The 26445-nt window shown below is 39.0% G+C and overlaps 1 protein-coding gene across 1 annotated transcript; it reads left to right on the top strand.

The window, feature by feature from the left end:
* Positions 1-315: 315 nt before the first annotated feature.
* On the top strand, positions 316-13137 carry Fam170a (family with sequence similarity 170 member A). Its single transcript, XM_047554872.1, has 4 exons — positions 316-436; positions 8825-8983; positions 11333-11479; positions 12362-13137. The coding sequence occupies exons 1-4, from the start codon at positions 409-411 to the stop codon at positions 13135-13137; spliced, it is 1110 nt and encodes a 369-aa protein (XP_047410828.1). The 5' UTR covers positions 316-408.
* The last annotated feature ends 13308 nt before the right edge of the window (positions 13138-26445 follow it).

Raw genomic sequence — 26445 nt, 5'->3', positions numbered from 1 at the left:
AGGGAAAAATAGATTTTGATGGGGGTGAAGGGAGCCGGGTTGACAACACAGGACAAGAGAGGCTCTCGCTTTGCTTCGGATCCGTGGGTGTGGTGACAGACCTGGGGAGTCTCTTCCTTTCCAGATAAAGGCAGAAAGGGCATTTAGGTGCTGGTGTGGGGAAAACGAAAGAGGAACTGGTGGGGATATTGTTTGCACTGGGAAGAAAGAATACCCAGTACTTTGACTATTTAAGATTTTTTTTTTTTCTTTTTTAGGAGCAGGTGCTGTGGAAGGGAGCTTATACTAGTGCAAGGAACTGTGAGGATTCAGAAAAGAGGAATCATCACGTCTACATGCAAAGATTCATGTCCTGTGTTGCCGGGAGGCAGAGTATGAAGAGAGCTGTCGCAGAGGAACTAACATGCTATGGGAATGTGCAGGCCATTCTACTCAGGTATCAGGAAGGTTCATATAAAACTCAGGACTTTAGTTGAACTTGTCTTTCAAAAATTTGTACGTTAAAGGAAATGACTTGACCAAGGGCTTGAGCTCTATTTGAGGGAGGGAAGTTTGGCCAAGTTGAGTGAAAGCTAAAAGGTGAGTGTTGGAAATCTTAGTAGGGACCCCAACGGTGCAGGCCTTTGAAGGTTTGGTTGCAATTTTCACCTTTACTCTTCCTATATTAGGAGGCCTTTTAAGGTTTGAGCAGGAGAATACTATTCTCTAAAAAATGACTGTGGCCAGAATGGAATGAGAAAAAAAGGAACGACATAGTCATTTGTTCACAATTTTGGGGAAGAGTGGAAGATTGCCTCTAATTTACTAGATATGCAGTATTTGTGCAGGAACAAAATAAGCAGCACATCTCAGTATATAAATCCTTTCCTTATATATGTGTTCTTCTTCATCATGGAGCAAATGCTTGGCAGCTAAGTCATCTTTAAGGTAATAAGAGCAAAAGCTATTTGGAATCAATGTTTCAAGACTATTTGTTACTTTGCACAGAACTGTGAGCAAATAGGATTGCATGAAGGCATTTACCATAGTATGTGGTTCTGCAGGGGCTGCTGGTGCTATAATACATATTTTTATCTTAGCTAAAACTCTGTGGTTGCCACCACCACCATTACTCAAAGACCTGGAGTGTCAACAAGATAATCAAAATAGCAAAGAGGGAGTCAAGACTTTTTCCACTGTCTCTTGGAAGTCTTAAAAAGATCATTTCCTTTGTATTGCCTATATTCAGAATATAAAAGATTCCTAGATATCTCATCTTTACCAGGTCAAACATTTCAAAAAGAAATGAAATTATTTTCCAGTTTCTTTTCAGTTTAAGGCAAGTGTTTTGGGAACTTCCAAAATTTCCCTCTCGAATCTTTCATAAAAAAGAAAACCAAAACAACAACAACAACAAAACAAGTTAAATTCTATGTAATCTCAATGACATCATCCTCCTGTAAATATCCTGACAGCACAGTGGAAAGGCTTCTGAATTACCATCTAAGAGATGTGACTTCTACCCCTGATTTTGTAAAGGTGCAGTCTGATCAATTGTATTTCCTGGTGAATGATATTTGAGAGGAAGGGACGTGTGTGACTTCTGGCTGCTGCAGCAACGAGACCGCAGGAAAGAATCGGAGGCGGACTGGGAATGAACAACTTCTTTATTCTTCTTTAGTGGTGCTTCCCTGCTTGCTTCCTTATTGCCTCTCTCTCCAAGTAGACGCGCCTTAGTGCCAACACCAGCTCCGCCCAGCGTGGTCACCATGCCTGCCTCGAAGACCAGGCAGTCTCTGGGGCTGCACGCCTCCAGCAGCACGCTGCTTTTGCCCGTGGCCTCCAGGTGCACCAGCGGTCGCAGCCCTTTGCTCAGGGCCATGGGCGCCGGGGCACTGTGTGCAGGAGCCTGGCCCATCAGGCCTGAGGGCTCGCAGCCGGAGACGGCTCCTTGTGCTCCCCCAACTTCCAGCAGTTTCACTTTTCCCCGAGGCTCCCGCGTCAGATGCCTCACACCCAAGGTCGCTGGGCCGCGCTGCAAGCGCAGCCAGGGCCCAGCGCGTGCGTAAGGGCAGGGGAGGAGGCCTCGAGTCAGCAGGTGGGCTCGGCCTCCTCCCCAGACAGCTGCAAGCATGTCTCTACATCTGGGTCTGAACATTTAATGCCAGTGTGAGACTTTCCAGAATTCTCTTCCCTCTGCAATGATACCAGACAATTTTCTAGATGGTGGTGGCTTCAATAGGCTGGGCCCTGGAGTGATTACAACAGAGAGGCAGAATTCCCAGCCCACCTGCAGTGGGCAGGCACTAGGAGCAGGACAGCTTCATTGTCCTAAATCACTGTGATTTTCTTTTCCTGGGGGACATATTTGTTGAAAGAGAATAAATAAGCTTATTCTACAGCTAGATGTCAGAATTACTTTGAGGGGAAGTTAAATTTTTCTATCATTGAAAACACTGAAATACTGACTGGGAAACATCTCGATGGAGATGCTGTAGAAACTAAAGAAAAGGTGATTGGATTAGAGAACACCAAGGTCCATTCTGGCTTGAAGGTGTTCACATTTGCAGTTCCTGAGCTGAAAGGCTGCACCCTGCTTTTGTTCCACAGGTACGGTTTGTGAGAGTTTTCTTCAGTGTTAAATAACTTGCTCTCCTGCACCTTCCACAGAGACTTGCGCAGGTGCTAGGAAAAATTGTGGTAGAGGAGAAGCAAGAGTAGTCTTTGCCTGAATCTCATAGACATCTACCTCTATTTTTAAATAAGTATTCTGGTTCTTATTGCTGAGGTTTTGAATTAAACATTTAATTTATCCATCATTATAGATTCACCATAGTTGTGAGAAATTATGTAGTGAGATCCCATGTAACCTGAACCCATTTTTTGCCTAGTGGGAACAAATTACAAAACTGCCTAAAGTATTACAGTCGGCATTCATTAAAAAAAAACTTCATAAAAAAAAAAGAAAATAATATCGACACAGATAAGATACAGAAAAAATCTATTATCACAAGAATCCCTCGTGTGTTGCCCTTCTAGAGCCACGACCGCTTTCTTTCCACCTTCACCTGTTCCTTAACCTCTGGCAACCATTGATCACTTTTCTATTTCTCTAGTTTTGTCAATTAAATAATTCATCATAGGTAAAATAATAATAACCCCTTTCTGTATTGCTTTTTTTTCTCTTTCAGACTAACTCTCTGAAGATTCAGTCAAATTAAACTTTTTTTTTTATTGCTGAATAGTATTCCATGGTAGGAATGTGTGCAGTTTTCTTAACCATCAATGAATTGAAGGGTATCCGGGTTGTTTCTAATTTTGCCTATTACACACAGTTATGATCATTCCTTAATGGGTTTTGTGAACAGGATTTTTCATTTCTTTTGAATATAGTGCCAAAGAATACAATTGTGGATTCATATGGTATTTACATTAATTCTTTTAAACTACTATACATTTTGGCAGTATTATTTCACATTCCTACCAGTAATGTATGAATGATCCACTTTTTCCATTCTTATCAGTGTTTGGCATCGTCAATTTTTATTTTAGCCTTTCTGTGTAGTGATCCCTCACTGTGGTTTTAACTTGCATTTCCCGATGGCTAATGATATTATCATTCCACATGCTTATTTTCCTTCTGTATCTTCTTCCTGTGTTTTTTCCATCTACTAAGTGGATTACTTATTTAAATTCTGAGAGTTTTAAACAATATAATACAGAAATTAATTTTTTGTTGAATACGTGATTTACAAATTTTTATCATGTTCTGTAGTTTGTCCTTTCATTCTCCTAGCAGGATCTTTCTCATAGCAAATGGTTTTAATTTTGATAAAGTCTAGTTAATTTTTTCTTTCAGGGATTATGTTTTCAGTTTCAAGTCTAAGGATTCTTTGCCCAGCCTTAGATCTTATTATGGTTTAGCTACGGAACATCCTTCCCAAAAACTTGTGGACAGAAAGTATAACAAGTCTTGGACATGACTTCTTAGATTTATACCTATTTCATTTTTTGAGCAATTGTAAATGGTAATCCCACATAGCAGGGTTCAGAGGTGGGGTTTTTAAGCAATGATTGGAAAAGTGGATCATTCATACATTACTGGTAGAAATGTGAAATAATACTGCCAAAATGTATAGTAGTTTAAAATAATTAATGTAAATACCATATGAAGCCACAATTGTATTCTTTGGCACTTATTCAAAATGGCTCCAACCTCATTAGTGGATTAATCTATGGTGGATTAATTCATTGATAGCTGACTGGATTACTGAGAGGTGGGACCTATTTGGAAAAAGTAGGTTACTTGGGGGCACGCCCTGAAAGGTTTTATCTCCTTTCTTTCCAGCCCCTTCCTTTCTCTTTCTATTTCCTGGCTGCCATGATGTTTTGCTTCACCTCATATCCAGAAGAATGGAGCTGACTGATCACAGACTGAATCTTCTGAAACTGTGAGCCAATGTCGATTTTTATCCTCTAAGTTGTTCACCTCAGGTATGTTGGTCATGGTGATGAAAAGTTGATATCAACCTTGAAGATTTTTCCATTTTTTAAAAAGTTTTATAATTTTACTAGAAGTCCATTATACTTGGAATTAATTTTTGTTTAAGATGAAAAGTTTGGTTGGGCCCACAGTGGTGCACACCTGTAATCCTAGTGACTCTGTAGGTTGAGGCAGGATCAAAAGTTTGATGCCAGCTTCAGCAACTTAGTAAGACCCTATCTCAAAAAAGAAAATATAAAGGACTGGGGATGTAGTTCAGTGTCAGTGTGACCCCGGGTTTAATCTCTAGTACCCCCCCCCAATTGTTTAACTAGAGGTTTATTTTTTGCCTATGAATATCCAATTGCTTCAACATCATTTGCTGAAAAAGTTCTCTCTCCTCCATTGAATTCCTTTGCAGTTTTGTCAAAAACCACTTGGGCATATTTGTATAATTTTATTGGTGTCATTTCTATTCTGTTCAATTGTTATATGTATCTATACCTTGGTCAATACCACACAATCTTATTATGCTAAATAATGTCTTGAAATAGGGCATAGTGATTTTCCCACTTGATTCTTTTTTTGAAATTGCTTTAGCTGTTCTAGTTCATTTGCTTTTCCATAAAAATTTTAGAACAATCTTATCTATATCTAAAACAAACAAACAAACAAACAAACTTTCTGGAACTTTGATAGGAATTGCACCAAATCTGTATGCTAATTTGTGGGGACTTGCATCTTTATTAATATTGAGTCCTTCAGTCTATGAACAGGGAATGTCTCTTAGAACTTCTCTGATTTACTTTGTGTTTTATAATCTTCAGTATGGAAATCTTGTACATGATTTCCTAGATTTATGCCTAATTCATTTTTTTGAGAAATTTAAATGGTATTGTTTCAATTTTGGCTTCCAAAGTGTCCATTGCTAATAATAGAAATGTACAGTCATTCATATCTGTAGGTTTTATATCCATGGATTCAGTCAACCTCAGATTGAAAACATTTAAAATGTGCATCTCTACTGAACATGAACAGACTGTTTATTTTCATTGTTTTCTAAACAATGTACTATAACAATGATTTACAAAGCATTTACAGTGTATTAAGTATTATTAGTAATATTGAGATATTTTAAATATACAGGAGATGTGTATGGGTTACTTGCAAATTCTTTGCTATTTTGTACAAGGGTCTTGAGAATTCATGGATTTTGGAATCTTTAGGGAGCCCTAGAACCAATCCCCCCTGGATACTGAGGGATTACTGTGATTGTTGTAAGTTCATCTTCTATCCTGTGGCCATGATGAATTAATTTATTAGTTTAGGAGACTTCCTTCCTTCCTTCCCTTGGTCTTCCTTTTCTTCATTTTTCTCCTTTGTTTTAAAACTCCCCAAGATTTACTGCACAAGTGTATTATCTGGAAATAAGAATAATTTTTTCTTCTTTTTTCATTTGCGTAACTTTGTATTTTTTTTTCATCCCTTATTGGACTAGTTGTAACTTTATGCTAAGAGTATTATTGTTATTAAGAGCAGTGACAACCGTAGAATGAATCAGACATAACTTTCCTAAGTTCATGTATGAATGACCAGTGAAATTCCACATCATGTTCAACTGTAAGAATGGGATCCTAATTAGTAAAAGTTCTATTCTATGTTTGTATATGTCATGTATGTCTAAAAAGATTAAAAAAAAAAGATCTGTGACAGCAGGCAGGTTTGCCATTTGCATTCCTAGAGGGAAAGGACTCAGTCTTTTACTATTAAGTATAATGCTAGATTTTATGTAGATTCTCTTTATCAAGTTGTAGAGATTCCCCTTTATTAATATTTTTATGAGAGTTCTTAGTGTGTGTGTGGGGAGGTATTGGGAATACCCAGGAGTGCTTTACCACTGAATTACATAGCCCCAGGCTTTTAATTTTTTTCTTATTTTGAAAAATTTGAGACACGGTCTTGCTCAGTTGCTGAGACTGGCCTTGAAATTGTGATCCTCTTGCCTCAGCCTTCTGAGTCACTGGTATTACAGGTGTGCCACCCTACCTGACCACAATAGGTGTTTTCAAATGATTTTTAAAAATTGGTTGATATTAGTCAGTTTTGCATTTCTACAACAAAATGCCTAAGGCAAGTTATTTATGAAGAAAAGAGGTTCATTTACCTCATAGTACTGAAGGTTTATAGTTCAAGATTAAGAAACCCCATTGGTTCAGTCTTTGGTGAGAGTTTAACAGCAGATAGTGTCACGTAGCCACAGAAGTGCTTGTGGGAGGGAGCATCCCATCTCAACTAGAAAGCAGAGAGATGGGTTTAATCTTTGTGAGGCCATGCCCCCAATGACCAACACCCCTCAGTAGGCCTTCCCTTCTTAAAGATTCTATTACCTTCCAATATTGCCCCTAGGGGCCAAGCCTTTAACACATGGGGGTCATGAACCAGATCCAAACTATAGCAACATAATGATGCTATTTTTCTTTGCTGGCCTATTAATGTAGTGGATTACATTGATTGAGTTTTAAATATTAGATCAGCCTTGCATCCCTGGAGATAGACCCTACTTGGCCATGGTATATAATTATTTTTATACATTGCTGAATTCTATTTGCCAACATTTTGTTAAGGATCTTCACATCTATATTTGTGAGAGATATTGGCATGTAGTTTTCTTTTTTATATTATCTTTGCCTGGTTTTTGAATCAGCATATTAGTAGCTTCATTTAATGATCTGAGAATGCTTCTTTCTTTCTTCTGGAAAAGACTGTGTACAATAGGTGTTAATTTTTCTTTAAATGTTTATGAGAATTATCCAGTGAAGCTATGTGGTCATGGATATTTGCCTTGTGGAATTTTAACAATTACAAATTGTACATTCTTTGTAGTTACAGGACTATGCAGTTCATTTCATATTGGATGAGTTTTGGAGTTTGTGCTTTTGAGTTCGTCTATTTCTTCTCACCTGAGTTGTCAAATTTGTGTTTGTAGGGTTTACAGGATTATCTCATTACCTTTTTGATGTCTGCAGGGTCTTTTGTGATAGTTTCTGGTTTATTCTTGATATTGAAAATTTCCTGAGAGTGTCAGTTTAAAAATCTGTGTATTTTTAATTATTTAAGTTATGAATTAATATTTTTTTTGTTTAAAAATTTTGACAATTCAGAGCATAAAATATAAACATAAAACCCTATTTCTTTGCCCTCCCCACTTGTCTTTTAGAGCATAAAAACTGGTATGCTTCTGAGGATAAGCATTGGTTTCATTTAACATGAGTCTAGGCCCCTTCTCTAATCCATGGTGTCTCTGTGTGTTACCCAGGCTTACATCCAGGGGCAGATTTAGAGTGGGCTCATTTGGTGTAGTTTTAGATGCAGGAGTCTAGGCAGCTCCGGGAGAATATCTAATCTATCAACAAGAAATAGCATATCATGTTTTAATAACTCTACTTAATTTATAACAAGTATTCTGCTGGTGTCCTGTCTGGATTTCCACCCAACTCTATTTGGAAATCTTGCAATACCATGGTTTCAAGGATAGGATAGGAGAATAGTCTCTATTTACAGGAGCTCACAGCTATTGTTTTGATGTCCATCATCTCAGTTGCCATGGTTCTTGTAGGTTTGGTGGCTGCTCTGACAAGAGTGGGACAGGCTGCTGTTCTACTTGTGTGAACAATGCAGCAGTCTCCTCTTGAACTTTTTGCCATCTCTCTCTCTAGTCACACTTCAGGGCCCCTCTCCTCCATGGGCCACAGATCTCTTCTTTTCTGACCTAATCAGCATCTCTTGACCATTCTAGTAAAGAAAAGAGTGAAAAGAGTGAATGTATAAATCTCAAAAATCCTGTTTCTGTTATGTTTTTGCCTCTTTTCTATGAAGTTTGAGATTTTAAAAATAAAAGTCAAGTTTTATCAGCAAATTATCGTTGCTTTCAGCCCTGCTGAACCTCAACTCTGTGTGAACACAGGGCCTTCTATCTGCTTGAGGGCAGAAAGAAAAGGGTGAAATAAAGGGGGAAAAGAAAAAAAAAACTTAAACAGAAACATGTTAATATCTAAAAATATTCTGCCACATTTGAAAGATGAGAGAGGTGAATTCATTAGAGAGGTTCCATTGGGAAAAGGAATCATCCTTTTAAATGGGGTTTCTGCAGTTGAAGAGACTGTGTTGGGCTGAGGTCCACAGAATGTTCTGATGTCATCGCTGAGGTAAGAGAATCCTCCTATGGGCCTGGTGACCTTTGAACCTTAACAGCCTTGCACTATAGTGAGCACTGAGCAGGGCTGCTGGTTCGTTCAGTGGTTTGAGTTCTCCAGTCATATAGAAGACTTGAAGATTTTTATTTGTATTGAATAATTTCAACAGATTTCCTGAGAGTCAAGAAGGGCCAACCTGTAGGGAAAAGGGGGAACTGGACACTAAGCATCCTCTCAGGGATTCTCCTAGCTGATACTATGAAACGGCGACAAAAGAGGAAACATCTGGAAAAGGAAGAGTCCCAGGAAACTGATGAGAAGGGAAGAGGTATGTGCTGGGAAGCTTCTCTGTGGCACCGGGGAGGTTGGCCAGCCTTGGCCTTCTCCAGGAATGAGGGATTGAGGCAGACAGGTACCTATGAGGTAGAGGAGAGACCTGGTGTCAGCTGATGCTTTTGGATCCAGTTCAAGGGTACCAAGGGTGTGAGAAGGCACAGAGAGTCCAGATGCCCCAGGTGGATAGACAGTCAGCCCTTTTGGTCTGTGAACTTCTCTCCTGGGGGCTGGCACCTGGAGCTATGGACTCCAGGCAGATTGGGGGGTTCCAGCTATACAACCCAAATGCAGTTTTTCTGAGTTCTTTCTTAATATCTTTATTTCCTTTTCTTTTTGGTTCACCGAGGGGAGTTGTGAAGTACGAAGGACACTGAGATAAATCTGTGAGTGACACTGTCCCTTTTAGGAAAGAGGAACAATTAGCTGACTGAATTAAAGGTCTTGTTTGAAAAGTACCTTGAGAAATGACATGTTTGTTAGCAAATAGCTTAAGACTTTGTCTAGGAAGGGTGATATACAGAAAGCATGGAGATTTTACTCCTTTAGCAGGAAGAATTTACCACTGGAGTTTGTGAATGCACAGGTTGGACTGGAAGCTTCCCAGAGGAAGTGAAAGGGAGGGGAAGTGCCTTAAGGAGACCCATAATGGATGGGGTGAGATGCATCAGGATCCTGGGGGAAGATACATCAGGATCCTTAGAGAACATAAGAGCTGTCAACTTACTTCCTGGGCTGTGTGATGTATTAAATGTAAACAAGTCACCTTGCGGTGGGGTGGGGGGCAGCATGGTAGTCCCATGTAGGAAGTGGGACAGAGTGGATCCTATCCCAGAAATCCAGTCAGAGCCCAGCAGCTTCCATGAGGTTCAGGCTCCAGTACTGTAGGATGAACCCTTGGAATGGAGGCCTGGAGTGTAGGCAGATTTCCAGGGGCTGTGACAGGAAGGGGAAGGCAAACGTTTTCTTCTACCCCATCTGCCATGTCTTGGGATGTTCTCTCTCCTTGCACGCGTATCAGGAGAGGGAAGAGTGGAAATAACAGGGGTCAAGTGGTCACTGACTGTGAAGTTTGCAGGGTTCGTGGTAACGAATGTTAACATGCCTAGACCTGGGTGACACTCGATACATGTGATGGTCTATACAGAGTTCTCATTAAGGGTCTCCTGTGAGGTGGTTTCATATACCCATGTACACCCTTACATAGGGAAAAATGCCACACATTTCCACACAACTGCTTTATTAAACCACACACAGCACAAATATAAGCACAGTACTGCTTTATTACATGCACACACAACCCATGGGTGTAACACTGCTCTCTTTCCACACTAACCTCTGGAGAGAGAGTGTGCGTGTGTGCGTGTATGCACGTGCTCGCCCATGTATCTCCTTAATTCTCACACAGACATAGCTACGCTCTAAATATTTCTGTAAGAACCAGTTTCAGTTCTCTATAAGAACATGTCACATCTGTAACACAATGTGAAGCGACACCGGACCCACTTTGTTAAAGCCAAAATGAAACACACAGATTCACTGGCACACCTCCTTTAGAGTTGCCAAATAATAGAATGTCCAATTAAACATGAGGTTTATCATTTCAGGTAAATATCACATGACTTTTTAGTATGAATATGTGCCTAATATTACATATGACTAATTTACACTAAAAAAAAATGTGATTTATCTTAAATTTAAATTTAACTGGGTATCAGATATTTTTGTTTGCCAGACCTGGTGATCCTTACATTCTCACCATGAGCTGTCCTACTATGTATACTTATATGTATTTCTGTTTAGTGCCTGCCTTCCCAACTGAAATAGAAGGGCCAATTAGAAGAGGGACTTTGTCTTATTTAGTATTCCCAAGCCAAGAATAGCAGAATAATAACTGACACATAGTAGCTGTTTACTAAATATTGCTCACATGAACGAATGAACTTACATCACAAACAAGCCACACTATTTTGTCAGGAAATTTTAGATATTGCATTATTCCTGAATTGTAAACACAGCATGTATACAAGCTCCACGGACACATTTTTCCCTCATGTTCACCACACTGGCCCCACACTTATCAAAGGTCACCTGAAGCACATCGCTCTTATACTTTACATATATTCACAGTAACCACACAGGACTTCATTCCTAATAAGACATTAATAAAATAACTGTTGACTAATTCAATACTGGAGTGTCCACAAGGAAGCAAACTCTAAGCTATGTGTATGTACCTGACACACATGTCAGACACTCAGTAAATATTCGTTAGATAGGTGACTGATGTACAAATATGTCCAACCCCTCCCCCCCATCACTGTGACTTTCATACCTTTCTCAGGAATGTCAAAATCACAAGAGGATGCCCCTCATCTTGAATCCACTGTAGTGGCCAAAGTCTGCAGCCTAAGGGGAGGGGAGATCTCCTCTGCCTCAGAATACTTCTCCTGTGTTTCTTCTCCATACAAGCTCTTCCATGGTAGTAAAGGTACAGGAATGCTTGGGTATGAGACTTTTTGGGTATGAGACATTTTGGGTGCAGGGCTCCTTAGGTGTGAGAGTTTGATTGAAGGACTTCTTGGTTGTGAGACTGTTTGGTTATGGGGACCTTCAGGTGTGAGGCTCCTTGAACGTGGGGCTTCCTGGGTATCAGGTCTTGAGTGCAATGTAGGAAGCATAGAATTTGAAGCATGAGGCTGAGAAGAAGCCCAGGGCAGCTGGAGGTGGTCAGGACTCTGTGGAATTCACAGATGTTAGGGGAATTCACTGTGGGTAGATCCTGAACCCTGGCATGATCATGGTGGGAAGTCAGGCAACAGTGGCCAGAAAGGTCTGGGTTTGGGGTGTCAGGCCAAGGGACCAGATTAAGAACCTTAAGAGAAACTGTGGGATCTGTGACTTCTAGAGGACAGAGTACCCCAGAACAGTACAGCAGGACCACACAGCTCAGGCCTGTATAGCTCACACATATAACCATACTCTGCATGGATACATACATCCTTTGCACACACACAAATCCAAAGTGCATGACCCACAAGGCCATTTTCCTGCACAACAGCCCACATTCCACAAACAACACACCAGTGAGGTCACCAAATCCTATCTTCATAGTGTGCACACCCACCTCCATTCCACACATGCCATAGCCCTCACCACCACACTCCACTCTCTGGTGTGCACTCCCCAATATCCTTACACACACAGATGACCCCAGACACATCACCCCAGAATATGAATGACAGACACCAAACTCACCACAGGCCTGCATCATGCCATGGCCCTCTCTCCTCCACCACATGTATTCACAATTGCACTCTCAGTTCCCAGCAGGCTCTGTGCATGTTCTTATGTTTCTAATTTCCTTTCCCAGGAACCCGGAAATTACAAGACAGTCCCAAGCCTAGATCACCCCTAACCCAGTTTCAAAAACGAGGGGAGAGTCCTCCCTGCTCCCAGCATAACTCCTCATCCCATTCATCTTATAAGACCTGTGTGTCCTCTCTGTGTATGAACAAAGAGGAAAAGGGCATGAAAATATACTACATGCAGGTAAAAATGAAAAAAGGTGTAGCTGTCTCCTGGGACACAGAGGAAACCTCAGAGTCCCTAGAAAAGCAACCACGGATGGAAGAAATGACCCTTCCTGAGAAAGTGCGAGTGGGTACTGCCCCCTCTGATGTATCCACCAGAAACCTCTTGTCTGACAGCGAGCCCAGTGGGGAGGAGAAGGAACATGAGGAAAAGGCAGAGTTAGAGAGCCCACCAGGGTCACCCGCAGTGGAGGAGAGACCCAGGGCCAAGACGCCAGACTGGCTGGTGACCATGGAGAATGGTTTCAGATGCATGGCCTGTTGCCGGGTCTTTGCCACCATGGATATCCTCCGGGAGCATGTGAAGTATGGGATCAGGGAGGGCTTCAGCTGCCACGTCTTCCATCTCACCATGGCTCAGCTGATAAACAATGTAGACTCAGAGATCGCCCAAGAAGAGGAGGATGAGGAGGATGAGGAGGATGAGGAGGAAGAAGAGAAGCAAGAAGAAAAGGAGAATAAGGTGGAGCAGCCCACAAGGGAAGACCCTGGCCTGAAGAGACCCTGGAGCCAATGTCCAGGCTGTGTGTTTCATTCTCCAAAGGACAGGAAGTGAGCAGGGGCTGGGTCTGCGAGGGAGCTATGCCTTCTCTGAACCGGTACTGTCCAGTCCAACCCCATGAGGGAGAGGTGGGGATTCATCAGTTTGGGAAATAACGGAAGGGGGGATAACTGGGACCCCTGCTTCTTGCCCAGGCATCTTACCCTCCTATAAGCTGGTATTTGTCTTGAGTTTTCTAGTTTCCACAGGAAGTTGGGAGGATTTCTAAGGGCTGGCTGAGCTCCTTCTCTTATTAACTGTCTTCCTCTATTTTGATTTCTGTGTAGCAACTGAGATTTATGGGCCAGACGATCTTGGAAGATGGTTCAGCCTTCTTTTGGGAGAGGTAAGGCCTGAGGTTTGCACAGTTTTCCAAGCCTAAATTAGGATAGGCTCCCAGGGATGGAAGGGAAGGGGCTGCAGGCATGCTCTGGGTTCCGTCCTGACTCTGCCAGTCTACTAACTTGTGGTACACCCAGTGCTTCTGGGGGATTTGACCACCATTTGATTATGAGAAGTCGGAGAGTTCTGACTGGGAAATTTCCAAGTATATCCATGACTGCCCTCAACTTTAAGAGGAAATACTAGAGTCTTTCCAGGCAAGTAGAGATCAGCATGACCTCAAGGGATAGGACTGGTTTGGAGAGAGGACCACTGCCCAGCAGGATCAGAGGTTTGTGGTCTGTGAATCTTTAGTCTGAGCTGGGATTTCACTCTGGCCCAGGGACATGGCCCGGTGAAGGAAAGGGGAGTGTGGAGAGGGAATCATGTGGAAGTGAATTCCCTGAAGCCTGGAAAAGTTCTAGAACCTTCATTCTGCCTTAGCTGACTTGAAATGGACTGAACTGATGTGCATGACCCAAGGTTTTAAAATATAAGTGAAGGGTTGTTGATGAGCAGAGCTCATGTCACTTCTTGTCCCTTCCTGCCCTGCCTTATTTATTTTCTCACTCCCAGGGAGAAGAGATAATAGCAGATAGAATGCCAATAGAATGAAAGAGGATGAAGGATCACCGCTCAGTCTAACATATAAACATCATATACAATAAAGATCATTTTCAAAACCTTGCCTGTATATGTTATTTAATTAACAAATTCATCCACCATGAATTTATCCACCTACCTATCCTTTCGTCTCTGTAGTGGTTTGTGAATGACGTTTCACATTCACACTAGTGATAGCTACCAGAATTTTCCAGAGATGCAACATCCTAGCCTGGGGTAGATACCTGGGATTGATTAGGCTTCTCTGACCATTTTTCCGAGACTGACTGTTATGAGACCATGACAAACTCCTGGGAAATACCAGACACTTTGGAGATCATGGAGTGATGGCTAAAGGCACTGGGCAGGATTTGGCTAGAGAAAGGAAGGAAGTTTCGGAGGTCTGGAGGGGGTGTGCATGTCCCTCAAGGTCTGCTCAGAAGGTAGGTTTTTGATTTTTGGCTTTGCTAGGAAACACCAAGACAGAGGACATTTCTGTCTTGGAGATGTTCATGGATCAGGGATGATGAGATTCCTCTATAGCACCTAAAAGGGGGCAGATGTCCACAGTCAGATTTTGGGGAAGAAACGGCTACATTAGGAGTTTGAGTCAATGAGTTCTGATAATATCCAGTTCTGATGTCAATATTTCAGTATTTAAATGCAGTCTTATTCTGGACCCTCAAAGTTTTGACCTCATCATCTCTGAACCTTACCCTCACACAACTGCTAACCACCCACTAGAAAAACAGGTGTCTGAGGCCCTGAAGACTGATTTTGATGCATGAGGTTGTCCTCGGTTTTTCAAAAGTGAGGGTGGAGTAACATCACCCTCATCTGAATGGGGGCAAAGTCAGGCCTTAGAGGACTGATGGAGCTAGGAGGAAATCATTTAAAATTCAGAGATTCTGTCAGTTTAAATAGAATAATAACCAACTCCAATATCCCACTGGTTCTTTGAGAGCCTGTAAGGGATCTTCTATGGGGCTTCATTTAATCAATGTGTGTCATTTATTATTCCTATAATAATAAACCTGCTTCCTAACCACTTCCATGCTCCCATCCTCTGCATCTGGGATATAATCTTTACATCCACATTCCCCAAGTCTCCTTTGTCATTTCAAAGAATTCAGATTTTGAGGATTAACTTACCCCTGCTTACTCACATCGCCCTCTGGGGAATTCTCTAACAACCACTGCACACTCTGTCATTTTCACCTTTTCCCCATTTCACCTGGTGCTGAACCTACCAGGATGGGAATTTCTGTCTCATTCCTCTTCTTTTCTTTGGTCTATATCAATTCCTCTCCTTTTCTCAGAATTTTTTTTACTCTGTCTTCCAAGCACTGCTTAAAACACCTAGGATTTACTCACCATAAGTCGGCAGGATATTGGTCATAAATATGAGACTTCTAATTGCTTCTTTTGCTGTGATGGACACTTGCCTGCAAGCACAGAGGTGGGTAATAAAGAGTCTCAAGGTAGGATTCCAAGATTGCAGAAAGCAGCTCTTGATGTGCTCACATACTCTAGTATTGACAAACCCGTTGACAAGCCCATGTCCCCTGCTATGAGGGAGAGGCCTGAGGCCTGTGACTTGCATTCTTTTTTGACCAAGATAACTGCTCATGTTAATCACAGCAGACCCTCCCTGTGGCACCATGGGTGGAACAAATTCTGAATGAGTCTCTGAATACCTTCTCAGAGTAAGTTTGAAGTTATACCTGAGCTCATTTTTTAAGCTATTGGTAGGATTGCAGGTAGAGTCAATGTAATTAAACTTCCCTTCCTGCAATCTACTTAACTGTAGCAACAAATGAAAATAGGTAGGGGTGTCTCACCAAGAGGGAATGGCTACAACCCATGACACACAGGCTACCTGGGAGGTGTAACCAAGTGTGACTTGATAAACACTTTTAGGAGCAGAGTCCTCTGTCCACAGTGATCCCACTGAGGAGCCCACTGTTTCTGTCTACACGGTTTGTGAACTTTCAGAGAGGCATGTCTCACATGGGGCATGGGAATGTTAGGTGAGAACACTAGTATCTACTGTCTGCTGGGCTGGGTGTTTGCCTGAGGTGCTGGCAGGGGAAAGAGCCCACATTCTCTCTGTTCTACCGTCCCTGTCCTTCCTATGTGGGTCCTTTCTACTTTTTTTGAGATTGATATCTTGTATTTCCTAACATACCAAGTAATTCTAATTTACACTTCAAACACTATCTGCTTCTTTCCCATGAATGTAGAGATAGTTTCTCATTTTATCAGAACATTTTATTGAAACCCTCAGGAGGTAAAAGTAATTGCATTTTGTCCTCTAATTTAATCAAAAATAGGATTAAAATATTTAGATATCAGGGGAGGCTTCTGCCATAGCTTTGAAGGGAAGGGAGAGAAATGTGAGTGGGGCTGGTCATGGAGAGCCTTTCCCGCTGAAGACTCTCACTCTCTGGGTGCCATGTTCCCAGCTATCACCTCAAGGCAACATCTGTCCTGGGACTTTATTTGTTGTTTGAATGCTTTTACTATGAAATATTTCAAATGTGAGGAAACTTTTTGACAATAAATACCTGTGGACCCATCATGCAACTTAGTTTAGTATTTTGACAATTTGCTTCAGATGACTTTAAATAATAATTACAAATATATTTGAAATCCTCTGGGGTTCCATTATATATATGTTGATTTTGAGTTTTTTGTTTTTTTTTTAACTCCCATGTGTGTTCTATACTATTACATATGTATTTATAAAAATGTTTTGAATATTTTAAAGAGAGTTTACACGTAGCATTTTGTGTACTTCATGTATTATTTTGCAACTTATTTTATTATCAAAAGCATGTTTTGAAGATTATCCATTTTGATACACATATCTATAGCTCATTAATTTTTGCTTCTGCATTATAGTTCATTCTGTCGGTAGGAAAAATTTTCATTTTTTGTGTGTGGAAGTTTGAGTATCTCAACTTTCTACTATTATAAGCAGTTGAACTCTGAATCTTTCTTTCTCCAGGAGTTTGTGTCCACTTATATAGATTTTTAAGTTTACCAGTTACTGTTACAAATATATTTCTTCCTTTATTCAAGTCTTTTTTCTTCTTTCTTTGTTCTTCAGTAATGATTGAAGCATTTCTCCACAAATGTTGTATACGATTTTTTAGTTGATTTGGTACAAGGTGTCTTTTCTTTATGTCCTTTTGTGAATGAGATGTTTTTCTATTACATTTTGAAATTAATTATTATGGATACATATTCAAGACCTTGATCTCACATGGAAAACCCTGCTGAAGTCTTTTAGGTGTAAGACTTGTGCTGTAGCATACTATATTTTTCTATGATCTGTAATATTAAATACAAATAAAAACAATGAGGTTCTTTGGTTTGTACTTCTTTTTGCTTTTTAATTTTTCTCCTTTTTCTGAAAATGGTTATAACCTTTGGTACCATAGTAAATAATAATGATCACAAAGAATATACTTTCTAAAAATGATGAGTGTGGGATAGCATCAAATTAAAAGGATTCTGTACAGCAAAGGAAGCAAGAGAGTGAACAGAATGGGAGAAAATCTTTGCCAGCTACTTTGGCAGGAATTAATGTCCAAGATGTATAAAGACATAAAAAAAGAAAAACACCAAAAAGTCACCCCACAAATAAACCAATGGCAAATGAACTAAACAGACATTACTCAAAAAAAGAAATTAAAATGGCCAACGGATATATGAAAAAATGTTCAACATCTCCCATAGTCAGGGGAATGCAAATGAAAACAACACTGAGATTTCATCTCACTCGTTAGAATAAAAACCATCAAGTATACACATAATAGTAAATGCTGGTGAAGATATGGAGAAAAGGGTACACTCTTACATTGTTGATGGGACTGTAAATAAGTTTAAAACCACTGTGGAAAGAAGTATGGGGATTTCTCAAAAGACCAGGAATGGACCCAGAGTATGACCCAGGTATCCTATTTTTTGGTAATTATCCAAAAGAACAAAAATCAGCATACTATAGTGATACAGGCACATCAATATTTACAGTAGCCCAATTCACAATAGCTGGGTTATACAGTCAGCTGAGGTGCCTGTCAATAGACGAATGGATAAAGAAAATGTGGTATTTATACACAATGGAGATTTACTCAGCCACAGATAAGAATGAAATTATGTCATTTGCTAGTAAATGGATGGGATAGAGAACATCATGCTAAGTGAACTTAACCGGACTCAAAAAGTCAAGAGTTGAATGTTTTCTCTCATATGTAAGATATAGAGCAAAATAAGGGAAACAGCAGGAGGCATGAAAACAGAAGGGAGATGGGTGGAGTGAAAGGGAACTGATGGGGAGGGAGAAGAGACGGGAAAAGGGAGGAATTGAAATTGACCAAATTGTGTATGTTCATATAAAAATATACCACAGTGAATTCCACTTTTATGTCTATGTATAAAGCACCAATGAATAAAGCAATAAATAATAGGAGGAAGACCAGTAGAGCAGAGGAAGGGAAAAAGAGGATGAGGGGAGGGATTAAATATGATTATGTCAAAATGAACCCTGCTATTATGTATGATGTACTAATAAAAACATCAAAAATTTTTATAATTTTATGCATCTCTTCAGATGATTCATTCTTTTGTCTGCTAGTTTTGTGTAATATATTGCAGTTTTTGGATAACGAATAATCCTTGCCTCCCTGGTGTAAACTGTTAAATTCACTTTGCTACTAAGATATTTAGCCTTTGTACCTTGTTCAAAAATAAAATTGAGCCAGGCATGTTGGTACATGCCTGTAATCCCAATGACTGGGGAGGCTCAGGCAGGATGATTGCGGATTCAAAGTCTCAACCAAAGCTAGGCGCTGAGCAACTCAGTGAGACTCTGTCTCTAAATACAAAATAGGGCTGGGGATGTGGCTCAGTGGTAGAGTGCCCCAGAGTTCAATCCCTGGTACCAAACCCAACAAAACAAAAACCAAAATCAGAGTATAATTTTCTTTCCTTGCTCACTTTTTCTTTTTAAAAATCAAGGATAGATTTCCCTTGCCTGATGCTTTATTTCCTCCCTTTTCTGAAAAAGTTTCTATATGATAGGAGTCAATTTAATCCTTGAAGTTTTGGTAAAAAATTTCCTTTAGAAACCAATGGACTGTGACCTTTTTATATTTCTTTTGGTGGAAATAATTTTGATTGTTATTTAAATTTCTTCCTTAAGGTCTTCAATTTTTGAAGCAAAACTATATTTTTGTACATAATTATTTATTTAAAATTAAATTTGTTGGTACAAATTAGTTCATGAATTCTTCATAATGTTTTGTGACTCAAAAATTATCTATTATTATAAAAAAATTATTGCGTTTTTTGTGCATAATATCACTTCATCTGATTCATCTCGCCAGGTATTTACCATTTTAATAAGTGAAAATAAAGATCTCTGGTAGTCTTGATATTTTTTATTATTTCCTTTTCTATTATTTTCCAATCATATCTACTATTTCTTTCCTACTTTATTAGGTTTACTCAATTCTTTTTTAATGTTTTTCCAAGCATCTGTTGAACAATTAAATTACTGATATTTAAACATTATATTTTAAAAAATGTATTTAAGGCAATGCAAATTTTTAAAATGCCATTTTACTGGTTTTCAGAAATTTGATAAGTTCTACTTTCATTGTGTAATGTTTTATAATTCCTACCATATTACTCTTAATTCATGTATCATTTAGGAATCATTTTAGTGTAACCTGGTGCACAGTTAATTTAAAAAGTTTCAGATGGGAGGAGTTAGACCAAGATGGTAGCTGAGTAAGATCCTCCGGTGATGTTTTCCTACTGACACGCCAAGTTGAAAACTACTTAGACACCAAATATGCGAATAATGTGGTGCCTGATTTTGTTATAACAAAATGAAATGACAGCCTGAAAAAGGAAATAAGGAGAGTTGCCCTTTTCACTCTTTCCCCAACTCCCAGCAGCCCACTATGAGGAGAGAGAGAGAATGAATTAAGTCTAGGCCCTAGTCTTTCACCCTATTCCCAGGCCACCATGGTAAAACCCAGTGCTGGGCAAAGTCCAATAACCCTTAATCCCAGGCCTATTCCCACAGACTGAGTTGCTGGAAATGTATTAAACCAGGCAGCTGACTGCCTCCACCACCCTTCCTCCAACCTCTGGTGGCAGAGCAGAGAGCAAGGCTGTATCCATTGGGAGCAGGATGTGGAAGATAGCACAGGGCTTTGTGCCTTTGGAGCTCAGTGCAAGGTCCACTGTGGTAAGACCCAGAACCTGGTAGAAACAAGCCAGAGAGAAGAAATGGATCTTCTAGACTGCTCTGGCATCAGGCTAAGACTTGTGCATTGCTCAGACACGCTTGACTTTCAGGCTTCATTAGTTCTAGTCTTGGAGTAGACCTGAGATAACCTGCCCTCATCTCCACACTGTGCAGGTTCCATCATGAGATTTGCACAATATGGAAGGAACGAAAAGAGTCAATCAAGAATCTTATACTCAGCAAAGCTGTCCTTTAGAAATGAAGAAGAAATAAAGACATTCCCAGACAAAACTTCAAAAGATGTTTACTACAAAATAAATGCTAAAGGAAGATCATTGATAGAGACACTAATGAGTAAAAAGAAAACACAAGAAGATATAAAATTCACTGGCAAAGGTAATTACACAAATTCAAAATGTGCTAATATTGTATGCATGGTGCATAAACCATATCTTTGGATGAAAAATTAAAAATGATAACCACATTTATATGTTGAGAGAAGCAATATAGACATGTAAAATGGAATATAAAAATTCATATGTTTTAAATATGGAGGGCAAAGGAAGATATTTCTTATTAGAATATTTTCTCTTGCTCATTTGTTTATTTCTGTTCTTCACAGTCATGTTAAGTTGCTGCCATTCCAGAATAACTTGTTATAAACAAAATATATTTTTGTAAGCCTCATGCTAACCACAAACCAATATATAATAGAAAAATAAAAAATAATAAGCAAGTAATCAAAACACCATTAGAGTAAACCACCAAAGATTATAAGAGGAAGAAAGAATGGAAGGAACTATAATAAAACTAGAAAATAAATTACTCAAGAGCTACTATAAGACCTTATCTATTAATAATTACCACGAATGTAAATGGATTAAATTCTCCAATTCAAAAGCATAAAGTGACTAAATGGATAAAAAAGCAAGACTTAACTATATGTTGCTTTCAAGAAATGTACTTCACATCTAAGTGTAAAAACAGACTGAAAGGGAAGGGACTGAATAAGATATTCTACATAAATAGAATCATAAAGCAAGTGGCAATATAAAATAGACTTCGAATCAAAGCAGTAAAAAAAAGATAAGGTAATTATACAATGATGAAAGGCTCAATTAAGCTAGAACAAACAACAATTTTAAATACAAATGCACCTAATATTAGAGTACAAAAATATATAGAATAAACATTAATAAAGTTAAAGGGAGAGAGAGATTTCAAGAGCCAACTGGGTTAAATGGTGGTTCTATTGCAAGTTTCCTGAGAAATCACCTTGCTTCTTTCCATAGACTTTGGTCCAACCAGAGTCATGGTGTCCATGGATACAGTGGCATAATTATCCTTGGTTCTTGCAGGTCCCAGAGAACCACCCAGGATTTCAAGCAAATCCTAGGCATTATTCCACCTGCAGAGTAACTTCTTCCTCTCTCTTGGTCTTTTGTTGTTATTCTTTGTGTCTTGAAAACAACTTCTCTGTGACAAGTGCTTTGTGGTAGAGGGGAAAGCTTGGACTGCCCACTTCAGAGAATGTTTTCTCATTTTTTATTTCAATTGGAAAAGATGTGGCAGCCAAGCTTAAACTGATGTTCTCTACGATAAGTCACAAGGGCAAGCAACTGAGTGGAGGGTTGATTGGCATTTGATGGGAAGAGAGGGTGGGCTGCACCTGCTTCTTATTTGCTCACCATGTTTGTGCTTTTAAATGTTAAGCCTGAGAAGTGGCCAGTAATGTTTTTGACCTCAGTATTAAAGTGAATTCAGATTTTAATCCACAGGACAAGGAGTGGTAATAAATAAAAGTCTATAGTTAATAAGATTCTCAACTGGGCATAGTGGATTACATGCCTGTAATCCCAGTGGCTCAGAAGGCTGAGACAGGAGGATCATGAGTTCAAAACCAACCAGCAAAAGTGAGGTACTAAGCAACTCAGTGAGATCCTGTCTCTAAATTAAAAAAAAAAAAATACAAAATAGGGCTGGGGGTGTGGCTCAGTGATCGAGTGCCCCTGAGTTCAATCCCCAGTATCAAAAAAAAATTTTTTTTCTTTTTTCTTTTCTTTTCTTTTTTTCATTTGTTCTTTTCAGATAGACATGTCAGTAGACTGTGTTTTGACATATTATACATACATGGAGTATAACTTGTTCTAATTAGGATCCCATTCTTGTGGTGGTACATGATGTGGAGTTACACTGGTCTTGTATTCATATAGGAACATAAGAAAGTTATGTCCAATTAATTCTACTGTCTTTCCTATTCCCATCTCACATCTCTTCCCTTCATTGCTCCTTTTCTAACCCAATGACTTCTCTGCATCCACATTCGGAGAGAACACTCAGCCCTTGGTTTTTTGGGATTGGCTTATTTCACTTAGCATGAGAGTCTCCAGGTGCACCCATTTACCAGCAATGATGCCATAATTTCATTCTTCGTTATGGCTAAGTAATATTCCATTGTGTATATATACCACATTTTCTTTATCCATTCATCTGTTGAAGGGAACCTAGGTTGGTTCCCTAGCTTAACTATTGTGAATTGAGCTACTATAAACATTGATGTGGCTACATCACTGTAGTGCACTGATTTTAAGTCCTTTGGATATATATCAAGAAGTGGTATAAGTGGGTCAGATGGTGGTTCAATTCCAAGTTTTCTGAGGAATCTCCATACTGCTTTCCAGAGAGGTTATACCAATTTTCAGATCAACCAGCAATGTATGAGTGTACCTTTCCCCCACATCCTCATCAACACTTATTGTTGCTTGTATTCTTGATGATTGCCATTTTGACTGGAGATGGAATTTTCAATGTGGCTTTAATTTGCTTTTCTCTAATTGCTAGTGATGTTGAACATTTTTTTTCATTTATTTGTTGATCATTCTTATTTATTTTTCTGTGAAGTGCCTGTTCAGTTCCTTTGCACATGTATTGACTGTGTTATTTTATTTATTTATTTATTTATTTTTGGTGCTAAGTTTTTTGAGTTCTTTTATATGTCCTGGAGATTAAAGCTCTATCTGAGGTACAGGTAGGAAAGATTTTCTCCCATTATCTAGGCTTTCTCTTCAGGTTCTTGATTGTTCCCTTTGCTGTGAAGAAGCTTTTTAGTTTGATATCATCCCATTTACTGATCATTGATTTTACTTCTTCAGCTTTACAAGTCTTGTCGAGGAAGTTCATTCCTAAGTTGACATCCTCGGTTTATACCCAAAGGACTGAAAATCAGCTTACTACAATGACACAACCACATCAATGTTTATAGCAGCTCAATTCACCATAGCTAAACTGTGGAACCAGTCTAGATGCCCATCAACAGATGAATGGATTAAGAAAAGTGGTATATGTACACAATGGAATATTACTCAGCCATAAAGAAGAATGAAATCATGGCATTTACTAGTAAATGGATGGAACTGGAGACTATCATGCTAAGTGCAATAAACCAATCCAAAAAAAAAACCAAGGGCTGAATATTCTCTCTGAATGTGGATGCTAACAAACAATAAGGGGATGGGGGAGAAAAGAAGTTTATTGGAGTGGACAAAGGGGAAGGAAGGGAAGGGAGGGAGGATTGGAATAGAAAAGAGAATAGAATGAATTGGACATAACATTCCTATGTTAATTATGAGTACATGATCAGTGTAACTCCACATCATGTACAACTACAAGGGTGGGATCCTAATTAGAATAAGTTATACTTCATGTATGTATGATATGTCAAAATACAATCTACTTTCGTGTATATGTTAAAAGACCAAATAAAGAAAGACGTGAAATACACTGATATCTTCTATACAAGCACTGCTGACAGTGGAGGGGGAGTCACCTCTTTGCGGGAGTAATGGTGAAATAAATTCACAGCAAACCATCAGTGTGGATGCTGGCAATCCTAGCTACTGGAAAGTTTCACAGCCCTCATAGACTTGTAGCCCCCTTAGATAGTTAACTTGAAAAATGCACAGTAACCTTGCTTTGGGAGGGGATCTTACATCATCTCCCAGAGAATATCCAGGTTCTGCAGCCAGGGGCCATCTTGATAAAGGAGTTTTTTTCTGAGTTTGGACTGCTCTGGGATACAGAAACCCCTGGATATTCCAATTTCTTGTACTCCACAGACAACCCTTGGGGGATAACTCCCTTAAGAATCCAAGTTGGCCTAGTTACCATGGAGGGTGGATGTCATGTGGGTCCTTTGTCTCATAAATTCAAAGAATGAAATTCATGGACAAAAGGTGAGAGCAAAGTAACAGGAATTATTAGAGTAATAGGAAGGCAGAAAGCAGTGATCCTGAAGAGGGAGGGATTCCAAGCGAAGTATGCTAACAAGTTCACACAAACAGACACAGATATCAACCGAACAGACTAGCAAACCTCAGAATAAACTCCTGCATCTAATTCCAACCAATGTTCAGTGAAGGCACCCCAAACATAACATTGGAGAAAGGACAGCCTTTTTCATAGATGGTGCTTAGAAAATTGGATATCCATATGCCAAAGATTGAAATTTACCCCTATTTATCATTCTGCATAAAAATCAGTTCAAGATGGATTCTGAAACACTTAGGAAAAAACATAGGGGAAACACTTCAAGATATTGTTACAGGCAATGGTTTTCTGGATATAACCCCAAAAGTGCACACAGAAATCAAAAGCAAAGATTAACAAATGACATTACGTCAAACTACAATGCTTTTGCCCAGTAAAGGAAACAATGAATAAAGTGAGGAGATAGTGACAGAGGGGAGAAAATATTTGTCAACTATTCATCTGACAGAGGGTTAATATCCAGAATATGTAAGGAACTCAAGAAACATAATGACAAAAAATAAGTAATCCAATTAATAAATGGGCAGACAAACTGAATAGATACTTCTCAAGTGAAGAAATATAAATGGCTAACAAATACATGAAAACTTGCTCAATATTGTTAACTTTCAGGAAAATGCAAATCAAAACTACAATGAGATACCATCCCACTGAGTTTGAATGGTTATTATAAAAAATAATGGAGTGAATATGGAGAAAAAGAAATTCATATACTTTAGTTTGGAGTGTAAATTAGCTTAGCCATTATGGAGAACAGTATGGAAGCTCCTTATAAAAACTAAAGATAGATTTACCATATGGTCTAGCTTCTGGTTATATATCCAAAAGAATTGAAGTCAGCATATCAAAGAGATACCTTGATGCCCATGTTTATTGTGGTGCTATTAACAATAACGGAGATATGGAATCATCTGAGGTACCCAGTGGATGAATGGGTAATGGAAATGTGATACACACACATACATACATAATACACTGGAGTATTAGTCATAAGGAAAAATGAAGTTCTGCTACTTGCAGAAAAATGGTTCAAACTGGAGGACATTAGAATAAGTGAAATAAGACCCAGAAAGGTAGGTGCCACATGTTCTCTCTTATATGTGGAAGCTAAAAACAATCAACCTAAAAGTAGCACAGTGATTGATAACTAGAGATTGGGAAGGATACAAAGGGATGGGTAGGAAGACGGATGTTGGTTTCATTCAGTGCATGCAATGTACATGTTGGAAATACCACCCTGAATTCCATTAATATGTATTATTAACATGTGCTGATAAAGAAGAAAAAGAAGTGACATTTAGTGATCTTATTTAACTATTTAAAATATATTACATCATGTTTGTTAAATACTAACAATGGCTACCTTTAAGTAGTAGGATTATTACTTTACTGCAAGATTTGTATTATGATTTACAAGAGACACCTATTATTTTATAATAGTAAAACATAAATGAAACACCTCATTGACCTAGTAAAGTGGAAATACGTAGGATATAAATAAGGATAATTTAATGTACCAGGTTTTCTTTATCATTCATTTCATGGCAGTCAAGTATAAAAGGGCCTGAATTAATAAAAAAGGCTAAAGTTTAATGTCCTAAATTTGTGATCAATTCCTGTTTGAGATATTATGTGTTTTAATTGTACAGAAAAAAATTAAAAATAGCATGTTGTAAAACATCTAAAAGATATAACCAGGATGAAAGTGCTATGTAAGTGAATTTTCCTTGAACCTTATAGCTTAGTTT

This window comes from Sciurus carolinensis, chromosome 6 (genome assembly GCF_902686445.1).
Source record: "Sciurus carolinensis chromosome 6, mSciCar1.2, whole genome shotgun sequence".
Classification (NCBI taxonomy): domain Eukaryota; kingdom Metazoa; phylum Chordata; class Mammalia; order Rodentia; family Sciuridae; genus Sciurus; species Sciurus carolinensis.
The sequence above is the reverse complement of the archived record's forward strand: the minus strand, read 5'-3'. Positions and strand labels throughout refer to the sequence as shown.